Raw genomic sequence first — 27,096 nt, 5'->3', positions numbered from 1 at the left:
AATGACGAGTAGTAACTTGCATCAACCCAGTTGATTCTCTCAACAGGTTTTTCCACTGCATGGTGGTGCTGCAAAACGACTATTGTCACATTGACTGCAGGCCGAATGCAGTTTGTACCATAAAGATACAGAAACATAGCAGATAATCATACAAGTCAGTTAGTTGAATTACATTTAAGTAAGCAAAAAGGGGCGTGGCGGGCTGACGAACATCCAACCTAACGTCTATCCCGGCGATTACGACGGATGAAATTTGCAATCCCGACATTTTTAATTCTCTGTTTTTGTTCTTTTAGCATTCCCATCATTTGCCGGTCCGTCAGCAAAACATCTATGACGGACCGTGCTGACCAAGTGCCCACCTCTGGGTTTTCTAATTCCTAACATAGCAAATATATGCAGACAAGGTACTTAAATATATAATTTGGGCTTAATATTTTCAGCTTGGCATCTGTCCTTGAAGGCTAGTGCAGGTACAGTGTAAATGCACTTATTGGAAGGCAGCTGTCACATTCATTTTAAGAGCTTGATAAACAGTGTCTATAGACATTAGCAGAATAGTGCGTACACGGGACAAAGGACAATGAAAATAAAGATTGCTTATGCTTGAGCATCATTCCTGCTCTCATGGTCTGTCTCACCCATAGGTTTTTGGTTTTTTTTTAAGACCAGTCCAGCTTCATTTACTGGCCTTCTCCTCCTTTCTGTCTTTGGACTCTGTGCCAGGAGATTTCGCCACCTTCTCCGTATTCCCTCCATTGTCAACTCCTTTACTTGGCTCCTTTTTCTCTTCTTGTTTCTTGCTTGCTGCTTTTTCAGGTTCACCTTTAGGAGTATGTTTCTCCTCCTGCTTGTTCTCTGTTTTGTCTGGCTCTGCCTTTGCTGTTTTAGGAGCAGAGGGCTTCTCCTCAACTGGGGGAGGAGCCTCCTCTTTAGGTTTGGAAGCTGGAGCTTTGTTCTCGGCTGCCTTTGTAGGTGTTGGAGTTTCGTCCTTCTTTGGTACCTCGGTTGGTTGGCTGTCTTTTTTTACGTCAGGTTGATCATCCTTCTTTTTATCCTCTGCTTCTTTCTCCTTGCTCTCTTTCTTTATTAGTTGTTGCACCTTTTCCTCTTGAACTGAAAGATCCCTCTTTTCATCTTTGACAGGCTCGGGTTTGTCTTTTTTCTCCTCTTTTGACTCATCTTTAGCTGTAGAACATGACTTGACCTCCTTCTCTGGAGGTTCAGGTGTCTTAGGAGGGGGAGATTTAGACCTTGGGGATTTGCTTGGAGGAGATTTGGATTTTGCTGGCGGTGACTTGGGCTCTGGTGATTTGAGGGGAGATTTAGGCTGATGAGAATTTGAGACTTTCTTTGGCGATTTTGGAGGAGATTTTGACTGTGGAGAATTCGGGACTTTCTCTGACGATTTGGGGATCTCTTCTTGCTCACCCGCTTCTTCTTTTTTGTCCTCGTTTTCCTCGACTTTGTTTTCTTCCTCTTTTTCCTTTTTGTCTTCCTCCTCTTCTTTCGACTCCTCACCCCCGTCGTCCTCATCTGCCTCCTCTGTCACCTCCGTCACCTGGGTCTCATCTGTCTGCTCTTGAACAATCACTTTATCGTCTTTCACTTTCAGATGTGCTGAAATTCGATTGTCAAAGAAGGAGTAGGGACTTCCTGACACAAAACGACTCTCTTCGCCCTCCAGTAGCTTCCTGGTTTTGGAGACAAAATGGAAGCTTGTTTTTTTCATGACAAGTGTAATGGTCAACATTGGTTATTATTAAGGGTGTCAAAATAACAGATTAATTGTGATTATTTACAGCCAGAGTTAAAGCCTTTTTTTAACGTATTTATATAATTCTTGTTTTTGAGTTGTTGGGGGTAGGAAAATAATCACAGCCTGAAGAAGACACTGATTGCAAAAACAGAAGCTCATGTAAGAGTTGTCAGTCCAGTTGAAACTAAAGGTTGCAGCCAGCACTTGAGATTAGGCTCAAATACAGCAGAAGCTAAATGGTTACAACTGCATGCATTCCAAAAAAAAAAAAAAAAGATTGCGGAGATTTTTTGTTGTAGTATGTCAATCTTTTGATCTGCCACAAAATACATTTAATCTCAATTTAAGATGAAACTCTGGTTGAGGGTTTTTCTCTGAATTTTTTTGGTGAGATTAAAGAGGTATACATTAGATCAATTGATTACAGATCTCAATGAATTACTTTTTTAATCTCTTGACAGTGCTGGTTTTATTAATGAGGACACCAACCTGTAAGCCGCTATTTCGATATCTAGAGCCATCTTCACATTCAGAAGTTCCTGATAGTCCTTTAGCTGGCTGGCCATCTCCCATTTTGTGTTTTTCAGCTCAGAGTCCAGATGATTGATGGTGTCCTGCAGAATGAACACATAATGTGACATACTGATCTACTTATAGCAGCATGTTTTTTTTCTTCTGATAAACGTCTGTGTTTGTGCTTGTCATGCCTGTAGTGAGTCAAGGTCATCCTGATGTCGGTCCTCGCTCTCCATACGCTGCCTCTCCAGAGACTCTTTGGTTCCTCGGAGGGTCTCCAGCTCGACAGTGCGACTTTGGAGCTGACGGCGGTATTCCACGATATCCTCTTGGGTCCCGCGGATGGCATCTTGGTTGGACCTGGCCGCCTCCGTCAGACGCTCCACGCGCACTATTCAAACAAATGTTTGGTTGTGTCACACCTTGAAAACCAAATCCTACACTGAACACGCCACCCTTTGGTTTGCCTTATAACTGTACAGTAAGTCTGAATAAGCATCCTGCCCAGCTCCTCTGATGAGCATGAATGAGCCAGCCTCAGTGCTGCAGTAAGTATGACATCACATATAGTAGACAAGGTCATACTGCCAATTGTGTTTGATTTCGTACCAAATAGATAAGCATGTATATTTGCACTTGACACACCCCTCAAACTACTGCATGTGAATTCCTGCAGAACCTATGGGACTCGAATCTTTCATCTTTATCCATCTGTATAATATTAAGACCACTCTTGCAGGCAGTGTATGCAGACACTTGGTGCTTACCGTATATTGCGGCTTCGGTCAAGTTATTGTCAGAAGAAGGTCACGTGGCATTGCTTCCTTCCACAACAACATAAGGGTTAGATGAAACATCACTGACCTCACAACACTCACCCCTGAAGCAATTATAGTTTTCTATTCGTCGGGGTGTAGGATCAAGGCTTTTAACTATATTATATTGTTGCCTCTGTATGTAATCCCACTCCTGTAGTGCGTCCGTCAAGTTTGCTATGTTGCATAAACATGACATTTGTTTGATTGTTGCAGGGTTTCAAATCTTTCAAACAGTCACGCCATTGGAGACCATGATAGCAAATGACAGACTCCTGGTTCAACACCATAAACAGAGAATATTTAATGAACCGGTGTCCAACTCCGGGGTCGAGGACCATATCTGGCCTGCCACATTATTTTATGTGGCCCACTAAAGTACATCAATGTTTGCTTCGGGCTGAAGGGCTATGATCTTTTTATTTTGGCAAAAAAAATAAGACCTGAGAATTTTGCTTCACTAAACCCCTTAGTTGTATGTTTTCTTGACACAATTTTTCATGATATCAAATTGTTCAACAGTTTGCTGTAAATAATGCAATAAAGAATGCACTACAATGCTGCCTAGAACGTAAATGAATTTGACACTTCTGTAGAATGTTATGGAACTTTTATTCCTCAGTGCCTAAACATACCTTTGAACCAGTCTTCAGCTTGTGTGGCGTTCTTGTTTGCATGGCGGTCAAACTGTGCGCGAATCTCCTGCAAGGCTCCGGTCACGTCCACTTTGGGCGAGTCACGCAGGTCAAAAGTCATCTGCACACGGAAAGCTGTATGAGTATATATTTGAAATCTTCCAAGTGTCCTCGCCAGTAAGTCTATTTAGTGCACTAGTAGAAGGACCGTGCAGCATCACATGGTAAGTCATTCTACAAGTTCTACTGTACACTAGTTGTTTTACTATAGTGTGCATAAAAGTCATTCTGGTGGCGGAGGAAAAACATCACGATAATGCATTTTTTTTTCTACAAGCTGTCCCAGTGCTATAAATGTCAAACAGTAGTGGAGGTTCATAGTTTTATTGGTGCAACTCTCGCGCTCACTCAAAGTAAAGAGCGAACACACCTGCGCGTCGTGAATCTGAGCGAGGAGCTCGGCCACTTCTTCCTCGTGGTTCTTCTTGAGGAAGGCGGCCTCGTCGTCCAGGGCGCCTAGCTTCCTGTCCAGCTCCATTCGGGCCAGCTGGCACTCGTCCACGTACTTCTTCATAGCCCGCGCGGCCGCGTCCAGCTCCTCGCGGGTGCGCGCTTCCTCATCCAGACGAGCCCGGAGCTGCTGGATGTCGTCTTGCAGGCGCTCGTACTCCATGGCGGCGCGACCTTTCTCTCTACTGAGTTGCCGCATGAGCCCCCGAAGGTCGTCCAGCTCGCGCTCGTAGTACTCCCCCACCGAGGCTCGTCCGCTTTGGCTCTGCCGCAGGGCCGCCGCTTCCGCCTCCAGGTTGCGGTTGTGCATCTCTAGGCTGCGCACCTTGTCGATGTAGCCGGCGAAGCGGTCGTTGAGAACTTGCAGCATCTCCTTCTCGCTCCTGCGGGACATGTTCCCCTTAGATGCGTCCAGGCTGTCCCCGGGGCTCGGCTGGCTGTAGGTGAGGCGACGGCGCTGGGAGTGGGAGCCGCTGGAGGACGCCGAGGCCGATCGAACCTTGCGGAGCCCGCTCGGCCCGAAAAAGTGGCTCTCTACGGCGAAACTCATTTTGGGGACTGCAGCAAGAGGGGGGAAGCACTCGCTTTATATATGAGGGGAGGGGGGAAAGGTACTTGTCAGCACCAGAGCTGTTTAAAGAGACACCTTACAGTATTACACTTTTTTTTTAGTCCACTCAACTCTTTGGCTATAGCATCAAAAATCCCTATATTGGGCGGGCAGTAAATTTAATAAACATAACAAAAGCTATATAGCTTTTGTATACAGTCGATTGAATTGATATATCACTGAAAGGATCCGACCATGATAAAATGATTTCGCTTATTACAATGGTGTAATTCCGGCGGAGTTTGGTTTATGAGTGCATAACAAAGCCAAAGTAAAAAAAAAATAAAGTAAATCAATACAAATGATTAATACATTGTTTTGTGCCCGAAATCCGAATCAGTTTTTATTTATGATCAGAAAAAAATTGCCTTTCAAGGCTTTATTGTTTTCATGCTCTGTTCAGGGTGACATGGCCAACCTCAGCAGTAGTGCTTATCTCCCAACCAGAAGGTTGCGGGACTGATTCCATGTCTGTCTACGTGTCCCTGAGCAAGAGACTTAACCCTGATTTGCCGCCGGTAGATCTACCAGTACTTTGAGTGTCAGCATCCTCCAATGGTTTATATGTGAGCCTTTGTGCACTCCATTTTTACAAAGCTATTGTATTTTAACGTTAAAAACAAATTTACTGTAATAACAAAGTCCACATGATATTGGTGTTTGTACAGGACATTTTAGCACTTTAACACTTCTTTTTAAATGGATCCATGAGTCAGCTTTTGAAACCACTACAAATAGTGTGCAAAACCGCCAAATTGAAAACATCCATGCAGTCAAATGTAAAATAGTTCCACAATAAAAGCACCACAAAAAAAATTGTCGAAGACATAGCGTGGCTGTGCATTCTGCTGATGCTTAAAGCTGTTGGTGCAGTGTGAGTTTGCAGATCTACACTAGTCCCACAGGGAGTCTTGGCCCCACACACATCAACGCATATAAAACTATTACATTATTTTGTTCTTGCTCGTCTGCTTCCCTATATCCTTTCACAGTATTTATTCCAATCATTGGTAAGTGTTATGTTCCAAATTAATTGCTGACAGCATACAGCAGTATAGTACACTGCAGACAGTGTCAGGATGTGCATTGAGTTGTGATGATTCAGGATGAATAACACAAGGAAAATAAACTGTCTCTGTTCGCTTGCTGCAAGAAGGGGTTATGCCCGTTCTGTCCCCTGAGAGAAGTGAATGACTTCCTTCAGCAAATTATAAAGCAATGCTGTTTGATATTGTTGAAGGATAAGTGGATCAGCAAATACTGGTTAATTTCTCTGCATCAGCCATTCTGGCTTCCAAAACTGTCACAACAATGTCACCCATGACTGCATCTCACCCTTGAATGCTCCTGTGCGGCACAATTTGAACTATTATATGTCATTTTCAGAAAAAAAGGAAAAGAACAATTGTTGGCAATACACAACACCTATTCATTGTAAGTCTAAGAATTGCCTTCAGTGTTAATCAATGGCACATACTGTAAGATACAGTAATATGTTTTTAAATCTTCTGTGTGATGACTTTTTATTTCTATAATACATTAAACAAAATAATCATTTATATTAAAAATAAATATGACCCAAGATAAAGGAAGCTAACAAAATCATTTGTGATGGAGATAAAATGATTTGCTGTTCATTAACATTAGTCAGCAACAATGCAAGTTTATTGCTTTGTCTGTGTGCATTTGTGAAAAGCTTCACTCTTGTTTTATTTTCAGCACTAAGGCCCTGATAGGAAAGAGGAGTAGGGATGTTGTGACATATCCCAAAATTCTAAGGAGCTTGCAGACAACAGGGGAGAGAGGGTGAAGGGATGATGCAGAGAGCTTGGATGAAAGAGAAAAGGGGCAGGCAGAGGACTTAGACGGAAGGAAATAAGGGAGAAAATAAGTCACCTTCACAGGGACAGCTAAGAAATGGCTGCCATAGCAGTATCAACGATGACTCAGCTGTAATTTGATTACAACAGTGGAGTTGCTTGAAACATGTCTGTTCTTTTTTGCATCAAAATGGATGAGGAAAAGGAAAACACAATATCACAAGACATTAGTTTTGAGTGCATGTAGGTACACAATTGAAAATGGCCCCTGCAGTCTTAATGACAATTATGTGGCATGGCATGTAAAAACACAAACACACACAAGGAACAAGAACTATTTTTACAGAGTTCATATGGTTTACAGCTTAGTCTAAAACAAACAAAAAAACAAGTGCATCAAAGTACCTGAAACAACAACAACAAAAGAAAATTATTTTGTTAATAAAGTTAATAAAGTGAGTATCTGTTGAGACAATGAAAGTATTAAAACCTGTGAAGTCACCCATTCAAACACTGTACTGTGTTTATATGTTGCAAGGACACGATGCCAACCATAGATTCCGCAGCCCCGCTGAAGTCACCTCAATATTGACAACCTCCAGTTAATGAAGCATGAACTACAGCTGTCCAGAACCCTTAAAAGGATTTCCATGGCTGTTCAACAAATCTCACTTGACTGAAGGACATGCGTTAAAGAGACAACTTTTTGAAGAAAACGACAATTTGCTATAATATCTCTGGCACCACCTACCTGTAGGCGTGTAGAATTGTCGCTGTCATTGACACAATTAGCCGCTAGGGAACAGAAGAGCCTCTCTTTTATGATACATTTCTGGTTGTAAAACAAAGGATTTTTTTCTTGTAAACAGCACTTCGGCGTCCAGTAAAAGGCAACTATCACCGTCTATGTTATCAGAAAGATGGATTCAGGAAAACACCGAATTTGCCAACAAATGGAAAGTAAAGTAAACTTTACCTCCTGTTACATCTTCTATAACCACCAACCACAACACTAAGAACACAATCTAAATTGTCCACTTACCATACCTTATTAGAATTCAATCTGACATTAGAATCTATTGAGAGCAGACACACGAGCTGTATCAAAAGCAGTCAATCAATCAATCAATCAATCAATCAATCAATCACTCAATCAAGTTTTATTGGTATAGCCCTAAATCACCGAAGTCTCAAAGGGCTTCACAGATGAAAAGAGGTCATGCGGAGACCTCTTTCGAAAAAAGAAGTCGTACAGAGACATCTTTTCAGTGTAAGGTACACAACAGCATCCCCTGTCAAAGCTCCTAGAAGAGGAAGGAAAAACTCAAAAACCTCAATTAGGGGAAAATCAGAAACCTCCAGAAGGGACCACAGGTGGGAGGAGCCCCCTTCCAGGTCCACAGGTTGAAGTGGATGCTGCATGTACCAAATACAGACATACACATAAACAATATAGATTACAGAAAACATATTGTGCTATATAGTGCAGTTATGTCTTGACAGCAGGCAAAGCCGTTGGGTAGGAACCATCCCACATTCCAACCAAGTGGACCGCAGTCGGCCGATTTCCTAACCCGCGATGGTCGATCAGTCCTCTTTCCCAGCAAAATAATATCGCTTAGGTCTATTTTTATTACGTGGATGTTGCTCACAGTGGAGTGGAATTGCACAAATGTGAGTTATTTTTTTATGTTTTGACACTCTTATATATGCAGTGTTTCATGCTCTGTGCGTGTCACACACATAGTTCTATTCAAAACGTTTTATGTTTTATCTATCAATGTGAATATTTAGTCATTTACAGTAAATATGGATCAAACTGACATAATGTTAAAAGGTTGGAAGATTGGTTAAACTAATTTGCCAACATCCCCATTAGCACAATTCAATGTCCAGATGTATAGCAATAAAAATAATTTAAATGTAAATTGATCGCATTTAATTGATACATTAAATTAAGCGAATCTTTATTATTGATTCAAAAAAAAACTCTCCCAATGTAAATTCCTACCATTTTTTTTTAATGAGTAAAAATAAAGCGGGGTTGGGCAAACATTTGTGTTCATTCAGTCATGCTGCTGTGCCTAGATCATTTGTAGATAAGTAGAAAAAAAACCTCAATTTGTTTGTAAAATAGTAAGCGCAATAACTAATAAAAAGAAAAAAAAACTCAATTTGTTTGTAAAATAGTAAGCGCAATAACTAATAAAAAGAAAAAAAAAAACATCTTATTTTGCCCGTCCAGCCCTTCATTTTGAACCACTTATCATTTACAGGTAGTCCATAAAGTCTCCTTACAATGAAAAAACAAACAAAAAAAACTTCTAAGATATCTTAAAAACATTTGTTTTTATTGTACACATTGTAGTGTTTATTTGTCTTAGTAATCACATTAAAATTGTGTTTTTCAGGTATGTATTGGTGATAGAGGTACTGTTAAAGGGAAAAAAAAAGATTAGTACATAGAAAGGTAGTGGCCAATTCTTTGACAACCATGGTCATGAGATCTGCTTATGTTAAATATATTGTGGAATCAAAAATACAGGATAATATGGACTTGAAGCAAAAGAAGAGAAGATAACCAGGGTTTACAATAAAACTATCAATGGGACTGAGGTGGAGAGGGTGAAAGCCTTCAAATACAGGAAGTAAAATGTGTTGTTGCCACGCCCCCTTTATGATGTTCAATGCTGCCGGCTACAAAACATCCATTCAGCCATCTTCTTGGCCAATTATCTTCACAAACAAGGCTTGTAGAGTGAACGAAGGCGCTCAAAACAGTCATTTTACTGACATTAAAATGCAAAACAGTGTCTACAGATAGCCCTCACTGACACATGTTCCTTCTATCAAATCGGATGTCTGACTTTAAGCTACCAAAGACACATTTTCGACACATCAGTATTTTTTTCAAACAGCATTTTTTGAAACATTGTAACTAATAAAAGGAAACGTTGCTATTCACATGACCTTGAACTCCAGATCCAAAACTAAACTAAAAGACGTCGATAAGATCGGCATGTATTTTACTCTTCTGTCATCATAAAGCTTTTTTCAGTCATTCTTGCCTGCTCAGGTGGTGCGGTGTGAGAGCGCATAAAAGACCCTTACTTTACAGCAGCGCCTACCCGATGTACTGCAATAACACCCACGCTCAGTCCTAATGTGGAGTCTGAAGCAGTCTAACAGCCTGTTAATACTCGGTCTTGTTCGGCTACAAATTAAGGCACTTTTGTGTACCACTTCATCTGAATTGTATGGAGGAAACACTTCATTTTACAGTTTACCTGATCGATACAGGTCTATTGGAAAATTTTTGTTTTGCTTAACTTTCTTATTGTTACTTAATTTGGGGGGGCTCCTGGCTGGGAAAAAAATGTAATTGATTGCATTGTAGTGATGCCCATAAGGCTTGCTGCACATTAGTGCAAAATATTGTAAAAGGTCATACACAAACTATAAAAAAAAAAAAAATGTTCACTTTTTGATCGATTAATGCGGTATTTTCGGCAGTGTGTTTACTAGAAACTTTATTAGAAATTCCTTTGTGGGAAGCGGTAGAGTTCTACCCCGCAAATAGGCATTCACGACAACCGTTGTTAAATGATAATCTTACTGTGTCACTTGAAATTGAGCATAGTTACCTTTTTGACAATCAAATTAATAAGCTTGACAAGCTAACAGGACTTTCTGCATGAAATTTAGTAGCATCACTCCCTTCTACTGTCTGTGGGTGCAGGACAGTGGTGTGGGCAGGTGCTCTGGAAGATACATTATTGAATATGTGCATGAGCACCAAATAACTAAGAACTTGTTTCATGCGCTCAAGAGTACAGTATACTGTGGCAAGACGAAGAAACCACACATTACTGTTCAATTGTATGTCTACTCTTCGCATGCCATCACAAAAACTGTACAACATTGTTCAAATCAGTAAAGACAAAGCCACAAGGTTCAAAGCATCAAAGTTTCATTCCAACTTGCCTACTGGGTGAGAGATATGGTCCGAGTGCCCGCTGCTGCAAGTAAAACGGATCACTAACGATTACAGCCACTGCTCCTTAAGTGTGAGGGGACATCACAAAAAACAGCAACAAAAACAACAACAATAAACAACCAACCAAAACAACAACAACAATGCATTCTGCTCACTACAAATTGGACTCCAATCGTTACTGGTGTAAATATGACACATTGATCTGAATAGAATAGAATAGAATAGAATAGAATAGAATAGAATAGAATAGAATAGAATAGAATAGAATAGATTTCTTTAATGTCAATATACACAGGTATTAATCCTAAAGTTATAGAAAAAGAGTGATTTGACGGTTTGGACCACAATGGCTAAAAGAAAACGTTTTAATTGACAATCCACTAATAATATGCAATACCTAATTTTGTAGCAATTTGTCAGGTAATGAGAGTCCTTCTGACGTATCAACACATCCACGTTGACAACGACACGACAATGAGAGAACGGACGTCTTGCTCACGTTTCGGTCGTGACAAGCTCTACAAACGACACGCTTATCATAGTTGTGTTTCACTTGTTTGTGTTTGTTGTGTTTACTTGGAAACTAAACACGCTTGTGTCGCGTTTATATTTATCTCTTTATTTTGTTTTCATTTTTCCATTGCATAACTTTCCAAAAAGAAAGGTTTAGCGCTTTATTATTTAACGCGGAATACGGTCATTGGTTATTACACCACTGGCTTAGTCAACCAATTACCTCGAAGAAGGCGGACCATTAGCGCTTGTTATACATTTGCAATTGGTCAAAGGAATTCGCTGTGCAACCCAACGTCATACAATATTAGTCATCCATTGGTCGACGAGTTCAATGCTCGGAACTAACCAATCAAAATCAATGGGGCATCAAGAGCTCTGCACTCCTAGATAGAAAACCACGGAAACCTCTGGACATTCGTGTGAGATTTCGCGAAGTAGGAAAACGAAGCCGGTGAAACGTCGTACATTTAGCTAGATTTTCTGTATTTATTGCCGTAACCCAGGTGGACAACCATGGCATCGGGAGGGGAGTAAGTAGACACATCAACATATGTTAAAACGATGCTTATCGCAGCGTAACTTTAACATGATCTCGGTATACACAAGTTTATTAAAGTTAGCTCGGCTGCTAACATATTAGCTTCAAAAGCTAACGGGGCCAGTTATTTGTCCACTGGCTGCAATGGCTAGAGGATTTTTAAATCACACCGACCGCGGGCTGTTACCACAAACATACAATTGAAATCTTTAGATTGTTGCGATTCTCGCTCCCGTTCTGCGCAAGTTGTTAGTTCCCGACCCACAGCCCGGTGACAACGGCTTGACAAAGCATAGTCATCGCTGTTGCGTGTCTTAGCTTAGCAACACCGTCAAGGCCAAAACCATCCACCATTACATAGAGGTTGGTGGCCTTAACACGGAGGTAAACTCCGTCTATCGGGTTGGAGTTGTTTAGACTTGGGCCTGAAGCCGAGACGTGGTGACTTCTAACGTTATTCTAAATATTCAAGAATACATGTCAGCCAGCAGCGTCACATCCACTCAATATTGCCGCAAAGCTAGTTGTGTAGCACGATTAGCTTTTATGTTCAGTGGCCAAGTTGACACTAAATACTATTGTTTCACTCTGTGAGTGTACGATACACACCGAAAGCAAATATGGGATACGCCACCTTTAACCGTTTCGAAACGTACGCATATTAATGTGCGGATTGTGAAGGCTAGCCAAAGGTTTTTTGTTGTTTTTTTTTTTTGGTCGATTCTTTTGCTGTGTCATCTGGGCTCGCTTGCTCGCCCGTCACTTAGCGTCAGGGCTAACATTAGCGTGCTAACGACTATAAACGCATTTTAAGAGTGCAAGAACAAACCGAATTTTTCGGGATAATGTCTTATGTTTTGTTCGTCGTTTCGGTTATGTCAGTCGTCTTAAATTTGCTTTCGAACGACCGGAAATACTTTGACACTTTACATTTGTGTCGTTCATGAGCGTGAGTGGGGAAGAAAAAACGCACGAATTTTTGAATAGTGAAGTCTAAATTTCTGAAGGGTTTAATGTATTAAGCACAGACCACAATAAATTTGCTTACAAAGAATAGTCACTCGAAATGGAAATTAACATCTGAATACACATCGTGTTATATGTCTGTATTTGGTTCAGTATCAACTAACAGACAAATCAGATTACACTATTTAAATACGATACACATTAGTTGCTATTTGATACATGAATAGATCTCCATTGATTTCATTTTTTCCTACAGATCAAAGAATGATGACCTAGCCACTGCAATTCTGAAACAGAAGAACAGGCCCAACAGACTGATTGTGGATGAGTTCATTAATGATGACAACTGTGTTGTCTCTCTCTCTCAGGTACACAGATTTCAAAGATAAGTGTGTAGGATAATTTGAGTTCCAATAAACACATCAGTGATTCCGAAATGTATCCAATATTGCTTCCAGACAAAGATGGATGAGCTGCAGCTTTTCCGTGGTGACACAGTGCTGTTGAAGGGCAAAAAGAGACGTGAGACAGTGTGCATTGTATTGTCTGATGATACCTGCTCTGACGAAAAGGTTAGAACGAACAGGGTGGTCCGCAATAACCTGAGGGTCCGACTGGGTGATGTTATCAGGTGGGTTTTTAGTGTGCAGCGGTCTCGGCTTCGTTTTAAACTTTGTAACAAGTCAATTGTTTCCTTACAGCATCCAGCCATGTCCTGATGTAAAGTATGGAAAGAGGATCCATGTCCTACCAATAGATGATACAGTTGAAGGCATCACCGGCAACCTCTTTGAGGTTTATCTCAAGCCATACTTTCTTGAGGCCTACAGGCCCATTCGTAAAGGTTGGTGCTCACAATGTCTTATTGCAGTTTTTTTTTTTTGTGTGTTGCAACTTTGAATAAATATGACCATTTATACTTTGAAGGTGATATTTTCCTGGTGCGAGGAGGCATGCGTGCCGTGGAGTTCAAAGTGGTAGAAACTGATCCTTCTCCCTACTGCATCGTCGCCCCCGACACTGTCATTCACTGTGAGGGCGAGCCAATCAGGAGAGAGGTCAGTACGAAAACACCACGCTGCTTACAAGCTGACAGTTACCGTATTCACTCTCTTGATTAACCATGTAGGATGAAGAGGAGTCTTTGAATGAAGTTGGCTATGATGACATTGGTGGAGTGAGAAAGCAGCTGGCTCAGATCAAAGAAATGGTTGAACTCCCTCTTAGGCACCCTGCACTTTTTAAGGCCATTGGTGTCAAGGTATGCTTTTATTTGCATGGCTTTGAATTAGTGCCGTAATTCCATTTTGCTCTATTTTTGTGATCTTAGTCTCTAATGTACATTAATATTGCTTTTCCCAGCCCCCACGTGGAATCCTTCTATATGGCCCACCTGGAACAGGAAAGACCTTGATTGCCAGGGCTGTGGCCAATGAAACTGGAGCTTTCTTTTTCCTGATCAATGGTATGAGGACAGTTCAGCATAATCCCGCGGTGCATTAGGAGCACTTAATTCACCTAGTTGCATCCTTCGTCAATGTATTGTCTGATGAACTTGCTATAGACAATTTTCTTTTACACAACAGCTGTCATAAAGTCAGGTCATAAACAATGCCGGGCTCGTTTCTGTTTTCAATGTATAGGATGAAAAGCCGGGAGCTTGAAGTCATTATCTTTTTACACAAATCCACATTCTAATGAAAACGTTTGTTTGTTAAGGCCCTGAGATCATGAGCAAGCTGGCTGGAGAGAGTGAAAGTAACTTAAGGAAAGCCTTTGAGGAAGCAGAGAAAAATGCTCCTGCCATCATCTTCATTGATGAGCTTGATGCTATCGCTCCTAAGAGAGAGAAGGTCAGCCTAAGACGAAAAGATTTCTAGCCTCAATATGTCTATCTTTAGTCCTCTTTCCGTCTCTCACTTTTCTCTCTAAAAAAGCAAAAACACTAGTGTGTCCTGTGACTTATAAAATAATGTCACACATTTGCTGTATGTATTTCTTTAATTCAATCTAAATGCTGTCCTGTGTTCTTCGGTGACAATGTATTTTCAGACCCATGGAGAGGTGGAGAGGCGTATTGTGTCGCAGCTGCTGACTCTGATGGATGGCCTGAAACAGAGAGCTCATGTCATCGTCATGGCTGCCACAAACAGACCGAACAGCATCGACCCAGCTCTGAGGAGATTTGGTAACTAACACAGCCAGAAATATGTTGTTTGTGCTTGTAATAATTGACTGTCAACCTTCAGTTGTATAGTAATGAGCATGTTTTATTTATACAAGTGGTGTGATCGATACACACAGTTTTATGTCCATACCATGCTTACCTGTCCATTGGACCTAAAGTGATGAATGTTTCAATGTCCTTAGGCCGTTTTGATCGTGAGGTTGACATTGGCATTCCAGATGCCACTGGCAGACTAGAGATTCTCCAGATTCACACCAAAAACATGAAACTGGCTGATGATGTGGATTTGGAGCAGGTTTGTACCCTTTCTAGTCTTGTACGAACCATCGACTTGGTTGGTGTTTTTAGATTATTGTTTCTAGTGAATGAAATTGACTATTGCTTGACACATTTTTTGGATGATCAGTCTTTTATATCCTATATACAGCAATATGATGTTATTTAGTTAAAAATGTGTCCAGTTGCAGGTAAAAATGAGCATGTAACAAAAGGGCCCCTCCTAGTTTTCATTTGCATATAAATGTTAATTTGCTGGCTGCTCAATAGAAGTAAAACTTTGAAAACTGTCAAATTTATACTGAGCATTATTTTATTTTACAATTTTTTTCAAAGTCTATTAGTTAATTCTCTTGGACTCAATCTTGGTCTCATTAGATTTTAGTCTCATCCCATTTCACCATCTATGGTTCTCCCTTCATCAGCTGTGGACTTTCCTGCTAAGCATTATTGAGCCGTGTGTGTCTTTTCTGTGGCAGGTAGCCAATGAGACCCATGGTCATGTTGGTGCAGATCTTGCTGCCCTCTGTTCTGAGGCGGCTTTGCAGGCCATCCGTAAGAAAATGGACCTGATTGACCTGGAGGACGAGACCATTGATGCTGAGGTCATGAATTCTCTCGCCGTCACCATGGATGACTTCAAGGTAAAAATCTTCACACTTGATTGATGGTTCAGAATTTTTCACATGACATTGACTAATCTAACTAAATGAAATGTTCAGTGGGCTCTGAGCCAGAGCAATCCCTCAGCTCTTAGAGAGACAGTTGTTGAAGTTCCTAACATTACTTGGGAGGATATTGGTGGCCTGGAAGATGTCAAGAGAGAGCTGCAAGAGTTGGTGCAGGTATGAAAACCCGATACACAACGGAAACATCCATCTTAGTGCAAAATACATGCTTCTATAATTTGTATGTCTTAAATACAGTACCCAGTGGAGCACCCGGACAAGTTCCTCAAGTTTGGCATGACTCCTTCCAAGGGCGTGCTCTTCTATGGGCCTCCTGGTTGTGGTAAAACTCTGCTGGCCAAAGCCATCGCCAATGAGTGCCAGGCCAATTTCATCTCAATCAAAGGACCAGAGTTGCTCACCATGTGGTTTGGTGAGTCTGAGGCAAACGTCAGAGAGATTTTTGACAAGGTCGGTGACAAAATTGGCATTATTGTGAGACAATTTACATACCTTTTGTAAATGTTTTCAGTCCTTACAAAAAAAATGATGTCTGTACACATTCAGGCACGCCAAGCAGCCCCTTGCGTTCTCTTCTTTGACGAGCTGGATTCCATCGCGAAAGCTCGCGGTGGCAACGTGGGCGACGGTGGTGGAGCGGCCGACCGCGTTATTAACCAGATTCTGACCGAGATGGACGGCATGTCCAGCAAGAAGAACGTCTTCATAATCGGCGCCACAAACAGACCAGACATCATTGACCCCGCCATCTTGAGACCTGGGCGTCTGGACCAGCTCATATACATCCCTCTGCCTGACGAGAAGAGCCGAATGAGCATCCTCAAGGCCAACCTACGCAAGAGTCCCATAAGCAAGGTGAACATCGTCATTTCACTGAAACCCTTCTAGTAGAAATTGCCAGATTTGGTGAAGTGAAAATGTGTAGTTGACAACTTTTCTGCCTGACATTCTTTGAACCAATAACATTAAATACAAATTAGTCTTTTTTTTTAATTGCAAATGGCATACTTGTTGGCACATTTTCAAGTCTTTACCAAAATCATATTTGAAGACCACAACAAATGAAGAAAAGGTCTGTCTGGGGAAAAAAAAACTCGTACCTTTCAGAATTACTGCTCGAACAAGCTTGGTTAAGGCAGTTCACCTGTATTAACACCTTTTATGATTGGGCTGAAACGGACTACCGTGACCTAAATACTATAAATCAGTGGTCCCCAACCCCCGGTCCGTGGATCAAATGGTACCGGGCCGCGTGGGCTGCACCCGAAATAATGTTTCGGAGATGATTTAGTTTAACAGTTCATACGTTTGTGCTTGAGCTTTGTTTTTTTGGCGCCGCCTCTGGCCACTGTTGATATTCCTTACACAGTGAGAAGGATGATGTTCTGTTTGGAATAGTGGAAAAGAATTGAGATCATTTGAATCTACTTGGATTTTCTACTACCTCTGCTGTAGAGTAGTAGTGTTCATAAGCTGTACATTCCATTTACTGCCACCTATAGTATGGAAGAATATCGACTGGCAGTGGGAGAAAAATGCACTGAGTATTAAGCGCTGCATAACAAGTGCCAGCGAGATTCCGCGCGTCTTATTTCCGCGCAGAACGTTCACACGTCAAGCATAAACTAAGCTGTCATCGTTCGGTATGGTGAAAGAGTGGTTAGCACGTCCGCCTCACAGTGTAGAAGTCGTGGGTTCAACTGCGCGCTTTGTCTTTGTGTGCGCTTGGAGTTGGCTTGACAACCAGTTGGGGTTGCACCCTGCTTACTGCCAGAAGACTGCTGGGATAGGCTAGAACACGCTCTCAGAGATAGGCAGTCATGGTCATGGCTAGATGAATCTGTTAATTATTTTAGGGTATTAATTGATGAATCAAGATGTCAAGAAAGATTCTAAATTCCATGTTTTTCATTATCTTCAAAAACGAAAAATAAAAAAAAATCTATCCAACAGGACATTATTCACATAGACTTCTCACAAAAATGCACCAACATTTATTATGATCCAATTAGCAGTTTGATCTATATCGTGGGAAGTGTGGGGACAGTGGGAATGGGACACTACACTGCACACTGACTGGTCTCCTGTTGGCCGCAGGCTGCAAAATATGACCTTTTGATGATCTTTTTTTTTTTTTTTGCCATCATCAACATATGCAAATCACATACCTTTTGACCGAAATTGACTGGTCATGATTTGTGGCTGATTGATTGAAGCAAAAATAACAATTTGAAGTGGTACTGGACAATCAATCAAATCCATCCATTTTCTGTAGCCGTTTATCCTCAGATAAACCTGCAGTGCCTATCCCAGCGGCAGTCGGGGGACACCCCCAACTAATTGCGAGCCAATTGCACGGCACCTAGGGACAAACAACCATTCATGCACTCAATTCCTGTGGTATGTCCAATATACCTGCCATGCATGTTTTTGGAGTGTGGGAGGAAGCCGAAGTGCCCGGTGTTGATTTTTGAATCCGGAAGACCTCATGCGTTTTGTCATAAAACCCATCTTTGTTTTTAAACTGTTGTTCTTAACTGTTGTTACCTTAGTAATTTCCAATTGTCCTCACAGGCACCTCCTTGTATGTTAAGAAAAAAAGAAAATTTCTTGTTTGAAATTAATCTTTGCACATATGCCATGTTTTCAAAGAATTGTATGTTAACATGTTCAAAGTGCCTTTCATTACGCATTAAGTAACTGAGGAAGGAGTGCTTGTCACTGTTGGACTTTCGGCTTGGTTCTTGTCAGCGATGGCTTATAATCTATTTGCAACACTAAATGTTGTGTGCCTGCATAGTATAAAACCTGTACAGTAAAATGAAATTGCACAAAATATAACCACAAAACTTTTCTTATCCAGGCACGATCTGATCTTTTTGAGGAATGTGAAGCATAAACTGTAAAGTGTGTAACTGTTTGATTAGCGACAAATATTGTGCCATAATAACGTCAAAGCAATTTAATACTTTGGCTCCACGGGCCGTTTTAAATGCCACTTGGAAGTAAACAGACAACGTGTGGCTAAACTGTATTTTTTTATTATTATTATTATTATTGTTATTAAAACCCCCCTGGATCATAAAAATCACGTGGAAAACAGTACACTTACTGAGTGTCTTTTGATGTATCTGGGGAACACTGCTAAAAGGGTTGTCATCCAAACACCGCACCTGGGCTAATGACTTTATCAGAGTTTGTTTTTTCCTCTTAACATAATCCCAGGATGTGAACTTGGACTACCTGGCCAAGATGACCAATGGCTTCTCTGGAGCTGACCTCACAGAGATCTGCCAGCGAGCGTGTAAGCTGGCCATCAGGGAGAGCATTGAGAACGAGATCCGCCGAGAGAGGGAGAGGCAGACCAATCCTTTAGCCATGGTCGGTCCCCCTCCTCCTTTTTCCTCTCGTCTCGGTCACCGCGTTTCGTGTACTACCGGCACGTTTTCGTTTTGTAGGAGGTGGAAGAGGATGACCCCGTGCCAGAGATCAGGAAGGACCATTTTGAGGAGGCCATGCGATTTGCCCGCCGCTCTGTCAGTGACAATGACATTCGCAAATATGAGATGTTTGCACAGACGCTGCAGCAGAGTCGTGGCTTTGGCAGCTTTAGGTACTTTTTTTTTGGACTTCATTCATTGAAATATGTCTCTCCTTTTTTTTTTTTGAAAATGTTTTTATATGCACCCTTTCAGAAGTTGTCTAGCGGTTGAGAGATTATGTCTGATTCACAGATTATGGTCACCGAAAATACACCAACATGTAATCCTCTTGCAAAATATTCGCTCACGTTTGTCTAGAGTTAGGAAAAGTAACGACTGAGAGGGCCACATTGTCATCGTTTTGAGAACGATTGGCGAGTCCCAAATTGAAATGGCTAGTATGAATTAGCAGTTGGTGCTTGCTCAAGTTTGTTCTCAAAAGAAATACACCCTGCAGGTGTTTTCTTTTTTTTATGTTTAGTGATACAGTGTTCCGAGTAATGGCGAGTAATTGGGACCCCTAAAAGTGTTTGTACACCAACAAGTGGTAGCAACTCACTAATTGAATTTAAATGAAACTGCAGTTCAGCAGCCTTGGCACCAAATGAAAATTTTGGCTGCAAAGCTGCCATTTTTTTTTTTTTTTTTGGTCTAAATTAATGTTTGACATAATTCCTTGGCTCAAGCTGCTAGAGACCTAAGATATGATATATATCTAAATATATTTTTTAATACACACCGTAGGACAAAAACAGAAGTAGGTGAGCATTTCAGTGAATGACAAGACAAATTGGTCAAAAAGGGGTGTTCCTTGTAATTGTAATTATCAGGAACATTTTATGTCGTCGCCTTCTTAAAAATAATGGCCTGCAATAAGTCTTTGGTGGCCAGGTCCAGTCCTTGAGAAGCACAGTCAAGGCTGTTTTTGAATTTGTCCTTCAACCAACATACCAGAGTCAAACAATCAGCTCAGCAGTAAAATTTGCAAATTTGATGTTGTGAAAGAGGTGTGCTGGTTGGTTGAGGGTAAACAGGCTGGATTGTTTCTCTCAAGGAAGGACTGGATTTGGCCACCCCCGCGGGGCCTAGGTCAGATTTTGACCAAACCTATTTTTGCCCGAAGCGATGCAGTCTTTTCAAAGGCTGCTTAGTTTGGTTTGTTTACTACTCGTAATAGCGTCGCTGCGACCATCACAAACAGGGACAAAACTGAAAGTCAACAAACATCAAACAAGTATCATTACATCAATGCAACATACAGCTTTATGTCAGGACATTAAATACAATTTGAAGATGTTTGAAGTTAGCGTGGCTTAAATGCTTCCTTTATTTCGTTCAGGTTCCCCAACAGTACCACAGGCGGTAGCGGTCCAAGCCACGGCACAGGAGGAAGTGGCACAGGTCCCGTTTTCAATGAAGATAACGATGATGACCTCTATGGATAACTTCCCAATAGTGGTCAGCACAGGGATGACACCTGTACAAATTCTCACCAGATTCCACCTTTTTAGGACTTTGTGCTTCTTTCTTGTGTTCCTACGTTTTTTTGTTTTGTTTTGTTTTGGTTTTTTTTTTTTTGGTACAAGTTCCCTCGGAAACAGCATGCTGCCACTTGGCTTGCCCTAGCTTTGTCGCGGGCGGGGAGAAGGGGATGTTTTCAAATGGAAGGTGAGTAATGGAGCTTTTCCAGTGGGGAGGGGTGGGCGGTGGGGTTATCGAGTGGCCTCGTTTTCAGTATACCGATGCATTTAGTGGCGGGATTCTATGATAGACCTTGAGAAATGGAGGAAAAAAAAAATTGCTAAATACCTTTTTGTTTTTTAAAATAAAACAGTAGCATATAATGTTATTAAATTTGTCAAAGTTATGTTGTTGAAAATAAAATCTCACAAGTGTTACAAATGTTTTGGCGTGCAATGATTTGAAATGAAACATGTAATCAGGCAGTCCTGTCACTGACCACACTGTGGCAGTCTGCAGCGGCCTTTGGTCTTCTGCACTGACAAATGTCATTTGGCCCAAAACCCACGTGTGCCGGGTCAGCATTGTTCTTCAGGCCGGGATTCTCTCAATTGTCATAACTGTCAAACAGGAAGCTTAAAGTGGGCAATGGTCAACAGTCAACTACTCTGTGTTGTGCCAATATTGGCTCCAGCCTAATGTAAGACAGGTCAGACGGTTTTACTTAAGTCCAAACTTTCATATCTCCACCAGAAGGCACTTCAGTTGAAGTACGGAACTATGGCGTTCCTCATGAATTCAAGTAGATTTAAAAAGTCCACACACCCTTGTCCAACTGAGGACAACTAAAGATGAGACCCAAGATGATTGTATAACCAATTTGACTATTATTGCTAGTTGTATCCTGTAAAATTCAGAGCGGTTTTTGATTTAATTTTCCACAAACTGTTTGGATTAATCATTCCGTGTTTTGACAAGTGTGAGTGTGTAGAACATAATGTGAAGAAAACTTCCCCTTTAACCTTACCGAAATATTGGTATAATATGTTGTGATATGCGATTTTCATTTCACAAACCTTCCAAATACATTCAACACCCAGCCGTTTTGTTTTTGTTAATAGGTGAAATGTTTTTATTGTTCTGTGCAAACACTGGATCACTTGACATTCAGCAATGCTTTACTGTACATTTCAACCCAGCAATTATTCTAAGCAAAAATGTTTCAAAGATAAATAAATCCTCTTAACCGCAGATGTTTTGGATCCTCGTGGAGTGAACAGATGGTTTCCCTTGGACTCAGTAAGGGTCACTGAACGGAAAATGAGGGTGTTCAGCATCTCGCCAAAGTCTCTTGCCGTCCTTCTGTGGAAAAACAAATTGGTCATGTTTGCAGTTATTTAGAACAGCAAAACGTTACGGTGCATGAGTACATGAGTGCAATCACCTCGACTGTTGGAACGATGAAGCGTTGGTTGCGATTCAACCCATCAATTAGCTGCATGTCTTCCTCTAACAGAGAAAAGTCAAAAACCTGCAGGTTCTGTTGGATCCTGGAGGGGGTCACACTTTTGGGGATGCACACCACGCCCCTCTGAATGTGCCACCTGCCCGCAGTAATTGACATTTGTACACATTTTGGCCACTACATTAGGTAAAAGCGTCTCATCAAACGACACAAAATCAAAAGGTTCTGAGTCGATGTGCTTATATCGGTAAATGTGCGTAAAAATAGAACTTGGATGTTAATGTTCGTTTGCTTGCACAGTTGTAATAATAATGAGATAATCCGAAATGCCTGAAATGAAAGCTCGCTAACCTGAGTATGATCTGGGCTGGTGTCTTGCGGTATCGCGCCGATATTACTTGCAGCCGGGGATCCTGCAGCAGACAAGGTTCTTGAGGGGAGGCCCAGGGTCGGTCGCCGCTTCCCAGAGGACTGTAGGCTGTCAGGCAAACTGCCACAGACCTAGGGCACAAGTATGAATACAGCCTCTGCGTTTGGTGGAAAGCAAAAGGGTAAAACATTGATGCTCACCGACAATGAGTCAGCAGATCTGCTTGGGACAAATATGGATGACGTTCCACCTGCAGCAACAACGATGCCTAACTTAGTTTAAGCTTTTGAGAACACGTCTGCTCACATCAGGGTGGAAAGCTTTGTCTCACGCTTCGATTCGATTCTGATCTGTGTGTATTCGATTTGAATCTGATTCAATTGCGTTTTTTATTTATTTATAACCTTTTTTTCCCCCCCAAACTGACTGGTTACAGCAACATGATCCCTTCAATTCAGACTGAACAGGCCTGCAAGTTTAGAGATAAGAGAAGCACCAACAGATTTTCAACATACCAACACACTGGCATTGCACACCCATTGCATTTATTAGTGCCCCCTGTTGGCAAGTGAATAGCAGACGTAAAATTGATACTTTGATCGAGATTTCTTCTGTCTCCCTTTGTTTACTGGGAGATTTCCCACTGGCAGAGATGGGAATTTCAGGAGGAGAAAATAAAAACCCTGCCACAGTTTGACTTTGGCCACAAGGGCTTCCACTTAACTGGCAGGTGAATGAGCTCATTGGACTGCAGGTTGAATAGAAGTACATGTGGGTAAAGCCAAAATGTGGCAGGGTTTTTACTTTCTGGACCTGGTTTTCCCATCTCTGCCCCCTTGGGACTACTAAAGAAAAAACTGCTGCACTGGGCTATATAAGCCGCAGGGTTCAAAGTGTGAGAGAAAAGTAGCAGCTTATAGTGTAGTCCAAAATTCACTGTATCTTGGCTCTTTTGTGAATGTATATTTTCCCTCACCTCTAGTTAACATGTCTTGAGCATCTACAGGTAATAGTTGCTTTGATGTTAAGAGGCTGGCACAGTTGCTATTGGAGTGAGAGGTAACAGACCAGGTGTGTAGTTGTAAATGTTGCTTGGAAATTTATTATGATTTTAAACTACAGCAACGTACATTATACTGATAACCGGCTGACTGGAACTCATCATCAGTAGTTTTGGCCCAATGTGCTGAGTCAAATCCAAAAACAACCCAAATGATGCGGAAGAAAATGACCAAAAAACGAAAATGGTCAAAATACTGCACAGTGGTTAAACCGAGCAGTTTTAAGTTTTTTTTATGGTGGCGCGACAACCTAGCCAAGGTAGTTTTGGTTCACCTGGTTGACTGTAGGCCTGTGTCTGGCTATTTTGATGATGTCATTCATCTGCCTTGCATTGAAGTTGGACAGCCCAATGGCCTTGACCAGGCCTCGGTCAACAAGCTCCTCCATGGCAGCCCAAGTATCGATGTAGTGCGTGTCAGCGTAACATACACTTCCATCTACACGGCGAGGCATCAGCTCCTTGCCTGGTCTAAAACATGAAGAACATTCGACGTGACACGTGCAGTGCAGTGCAGTACAATCCGCTGTGACGAATCACTCACTGAAAGGCCATGGGCCAGTGCATCAGGTAGAGGTCCAGGTAGGAGAGACCCAGGTGGGCCAGCGTGGTCCTGCATGCTTCCTCAACCTCCGAGGGCTCATGTTTAGTGTTCCACAGTTTAGATGTCACAAAAACTTGGTCACGATGCAAAGCCTGCACAGAGAACAGAGCGTACAGATTCTTTTATGTCATGAGTTTGCGGTGTGTTTTTGCCATTTTATTTAAGCAGTCTATCCCCTAATTCATTTACATTGTTTTAATTAGGTTATGAACAATAACATACTTAATTTTATACCTACATTGGGTAATATTCTTCCAAGTAATTGTTCATATTTTTCATTTCATATTTTTTTATACCGAAATTCCCTGAGTAAGAGATTATTTACAACACTGTTTTTTTTCTGAGAATGTTTTACATATGATACAAAATTTGAGGGATACTGTATGCAATTTAAAACTGGGGCCTTGTGAATTGAAACTAATCACTTTTGGACATCTGAATCTATACCACTACCCCCACATTTTCAGAATTGCGTCACTGATTACTCCAACCGCTTGATAGCGGTGGAGCCAGACACAGACGAGTAGGAGGAGGACAGCGGCCCTCTCAAGCAGATCGCAAATTTGTGGAAACATCACGCCTGGTTGTGCCATAGTAACTGCGCAGCGATCATTATTTATTTATTTTTCTTACCTAGGGCGAGTCTGGGTCTGACGATTCTGTACAGTTTTTGCCTCTAGCCCAGTCAATTCTGCTGCAGCTAAACTTCAAAAACTGGATTACCAGGTAAAACGGAGAGGAGGATAAAACGGAGAAGTTCTAGAAAGAAACTGAACGCATTCAACACTGGATTGATGCTGCGTTCACAAACGTTCATAACGTGGGAATTTGAAAGAGAACCCACGCAGCACGTCAAACAAAAACTACAAAGAGTCAAATAACGTGGGTTTACTACAAAACAGTTAATTGTGTTAATAGTATAAAGAATTTTACTGGAAAAGGGTTGGACGGGTGAATTGATATACTTAGAGTATGTTGAACGTTTTGTACACAGGGACGGTGGTTATTATTTTAAATTACAAGTATGGCACTCGCTTTAAACACAGCAGAGTGGCGCAGCGGAAGCGTGCTGGGCCCATAACCCAGAGGTCGATGGATCGAAACCTTTCTCTGCTAACACAATTTTGTCAGCAGTACTCGCCTACACATTGGATACGTTTGAACCCCGCCACCCCTCCAGGTTTCATTTCTGCGCACGTTTTAACCGATTTGCGTATTGCTAGTAGCCTTGCCAGTATTTGTCTTTGTAGTTTATGCCACAGAAGACTAGCAGGTTTGGTCATTTCACACATGTCCGCCATTTAGCAATTGCATATTATAGCCAATGGAAGCAGGCAACCGCAAAAAACAGGCAAAATTTTGGCTTGTATTTCTGCCGGGGGCTTCCTATTTGACAAACATGGTTATATTCAGTGTTTTGTCTAGGCATGTCAAGATTAATAATATTGAAAAGAACATTTTTAGTTTGACTTCCCCTTTACTCCTTGTACTTTTGTACTGTCCTACATGTTTTTGTTATAGTATCATATGACATTCGTTCTTTTTTTTTGAACAGCCTGAATTTTAATTCATTTCTGTTCAAGGTCAAATTCACCTCCCAACTTCAAAACAAAACTAATAATGAGACTTGCATGAAAACTAATGTGGATCTGGAACTTAGACAAAATTAAGTCACTTTTGCCGGCAACATCATGGAAGGGTTAAAAAACAAAAATTACCTTGCCCGGACCGAGCCTGAGAGCCAGGGCCTCTCCCACTTCCTGTTCATTGCCGTAAGCTGCTGCGCAGTCAATGTGTCTATAGCCACAATCCAACGCAGTCAGCACAGCCTGTTTCACCTGAAATAAATGATGTTTAGCCTCAACGTTACATTTGTGTCTGTAAAGCTAAAATTTGTGAGGCAGCTTTAGTATTATAGCATTGAGCACATCCGGTGATTGCCTCTACCTGACCCGGCGCACTTTTCCATGTTCCGAGGCCAACCATGGGCATCTTCTGGCCTGTCGTGAGAGTCTTGATGGTGCTCATGTTACACCTGTGTGCATGTGACTAAAGTGAGAGTCTGCGCAGTCACTTTGGGATTTACATGTCAGCATCAGAGGTGACAAAAGTACTCAAATCACTGGCTAATTTTGCCAAAGTACAGACACGGTACAGAAAAAAAAATTCCCTGGTAAAAGTGCTAGTATCACAATTGATAGGAAAAAAATGTATGTAGACTGTTGAACTCCTTTCAACCTTACAAGAGCACAAAGTATTTTATTCAAATTTGCTTGTGTTTTGGAGATATAAATGGACATAATTGCACCCTCTGTGAACTCTGCCTGCTCACCAGAAATAACTGATGCAGCGATACAGCATTAGTCACAGCCAGTTGTTAGTGCAGCTCATCTCAGCAGCCTTCCCGTGCTTCACAAATCAACTACATTCAGATGCACATCATTTCAATTGGCCCTAGCGCAAATTATCTGCCCTGTCTGATGCCTTGGGAATCCAAAAATTGAGAGAGAGAGAAAAAAAAAGACATGGCCCTACCTGGATCTTTTGTCGGAATACTCGTGATCCGATGCAGAAGAGAAAAAGCCTGAAGGGTTTTTTAACAGACCAAGGTCAAAGTCTTCCAGACTTGTTTATCTGTAACCAAAGCGGATGTCCAAACTCCACGGGGAGCCAGCACATCAGCGCGCATGCTGTCAAAATGTTTTTAGCGTCATGTGTGTTCCCTATGATAGAAAACACATTTTTACATTCAGGTTGGCACTTAGGACTAGATGCGATTCTTATAGTTATTTTCAGTGGTGTATTTCTCGGATTAGAAT

At 41.5% G+C, this 27,096-nt stretch overlaps 3 protein-coding genes across 4 annotated transcripts in view; 1 reads left to right on the top strand and 2 right to left on the bottom strand.

Moving 5' to 3' along the window:
• LOC148429795 (neurofilament heavy polypeptide-like) overlaps nt 1-4,793 on the bottom strand; it is a 5,809-nt gene extending 1,016 nt beyond the window's left edge. Inside the window, exons 1-5 of the mRNA XM_088432866.1 lie at nt 4,156-4,793; nt 3,726-3,846; nt 2,467-2,666; nt 2,249-2,373; nt 1-1,694 (exon numbers count right to left, since the gene is read on the bottom strand). The exon at nt 1-1,694 is cut by the window's left edge and continues 1,016 nt beyond it. Coding sequence (XP_088288992.1) covers nt 680-1,694; nt 2,249-2,373; nt 2,467-2,666; nt 3,726-3,846; nt 4,156-4,785 — 2,091 coding nt within the window. The 5' untranslated portion in view covers nt 4,786-4,793 and the 3' untranslated portion in view covers nt 1-679. The remainder of the gene's footprint in view (nt 1,695-2,248; nt 2,374-2,466; nt 2,667-3,725; nt 3,847-4,155) is intronic.
• A 6,759-nt stretch (nt 4,794-11,552) lies between these two features.
• On the top strand, nt 11,553-21,219 carry vcp (valosin containing protein). Its single transcript, XM_088413187.1, has 17 exons — nt 11,553-11,708; nt 12,939-13,050; nt 13,141-13,313; nt 13,384-13,526; nt 13,610-13,740; nt 13,812-13,943; nt 14,045-14,147; nt 14,402-14,535; nt 14,735-14,870; nt 15,053-15,165; nt 15,626-15,790; nt 15,869-15,991; nt 16,073-16,285; nt 16,382-16,690; nt 19,061-19,216; nt 19,294-19,448; nt 20,657-21,219. Exons 1-17 carry the CDS (start codon nt 11,692-11,694, stop codon nt 20,760-20,762), a joined length of 2,421 nt encoding a protein of 806 aa, XP_088269313.1. The 5' UTR covers nt 11,553-11,691; the 3' UTR covers nt 20,763-21,219.
• Nucleotides 21,220-21,892: 673 nt separating this feature from the next.
• On the bottom strand, nt 21,893-26,878 carry akr1a1a (aldo-keto reductase family 1, member A1a (aldehyde reductase)). 2 transcript variants are annotated; one of them, XM_088413198.1, is made up of 9 exons: nt 26,813-26,878; nt 26,225-26,312; nt 25,996-26,115; nt 24,218-24,369; nt 23,949-24,144; nt 22,814-22,863; nt 22,595-22,744; nt 22,223-22,382; nt 21,893-22,140 (listed from the first exon to the last, which is right to left on the bottom strand). In XM_088413198.1, the coding sequence occupies exons 2-9, from the start codon at nt 26,303-26,305 to the stop codon at nt 22,075-22,077; spliced, it is 975 nt and encodes a 324-aa protein (XP_088269324.1). In that variant the 5' UTR covers nt 26,306-26,312; nt 26,813-26,878; the 3' UTR covers nt 21,893-22,074. The 2 variants fall into 2 exon arrangements, with proteins under 2 accessions (XP_088269324.1, XP_088269328.1); XM_088413202.1 differs by having other exon boundaries at nt 21,893-22,137.
• Nucleotides 26,879-27,096: the final 218 nt, after the last annotated feature.

Source organism: Hippichthys cyanospilos, chromosome 1 (genome assembly GCF_059441005.1).
Source record: "Hippichthys cyanospilos isolate Australia breed blue-spotted pipefish chromosome 1, RoL_Hcya_1.0, whole genome shotgun sequence".
NCBI classification, from domain to species: Eukaryota; Metazoa; Chordata; class Actinopteri; order Syngnathiformes; family Syngnathidae; genus Hippichthys; species Hippichthys cyanospilos.
Note: the sequence above shows the minus strand (reverse complement) of the source record. Positions and strands in the feature narration are given on the sequence as shown.

Excerpts from the sequence above, each read along its gene's own strand:
- vcp (XM_088413187.1), top strand. Across the intron at positions 15,166-15,625 it reads ATGATGTGGATTTGGAGCAG|GTAGCCAATGAGACCCATGG; the intron begins GTTTGTACCCTT and ends TTTCTGTGGCAG. Across the intron at positions 15,992-16,072 it reads AGCTGCAAGAGTTGGTGCAG|TACCCAGTGGAGCACCCGGA; the intron begins GTATGAAAACCC and ends TCTTAAATACAG.
- akr1a1a (XM_088413198.1), bottom strand. The coding sequence starts at position 26,305 with ATGAGCACCATCAAGACTCTCACGACAGGCCAGAAGATGCCCATGGTT. Across the intron at positions 24,145-24,217 it reads CACTGGCCCATGGCCTTTCA|ACCAGGCAAGGAGCTGATGC; the intron begins GTGAGTGATTCG and ends TTCATGTTTTAG. Across the intron at positions 22,141-22,222 it reads TCATCGTTCCAACAGTCGAG|AAGGACGGCAAGAGACTTTG; the intron begins GTGATTGCACTC and ends GTTTTTCCACAG.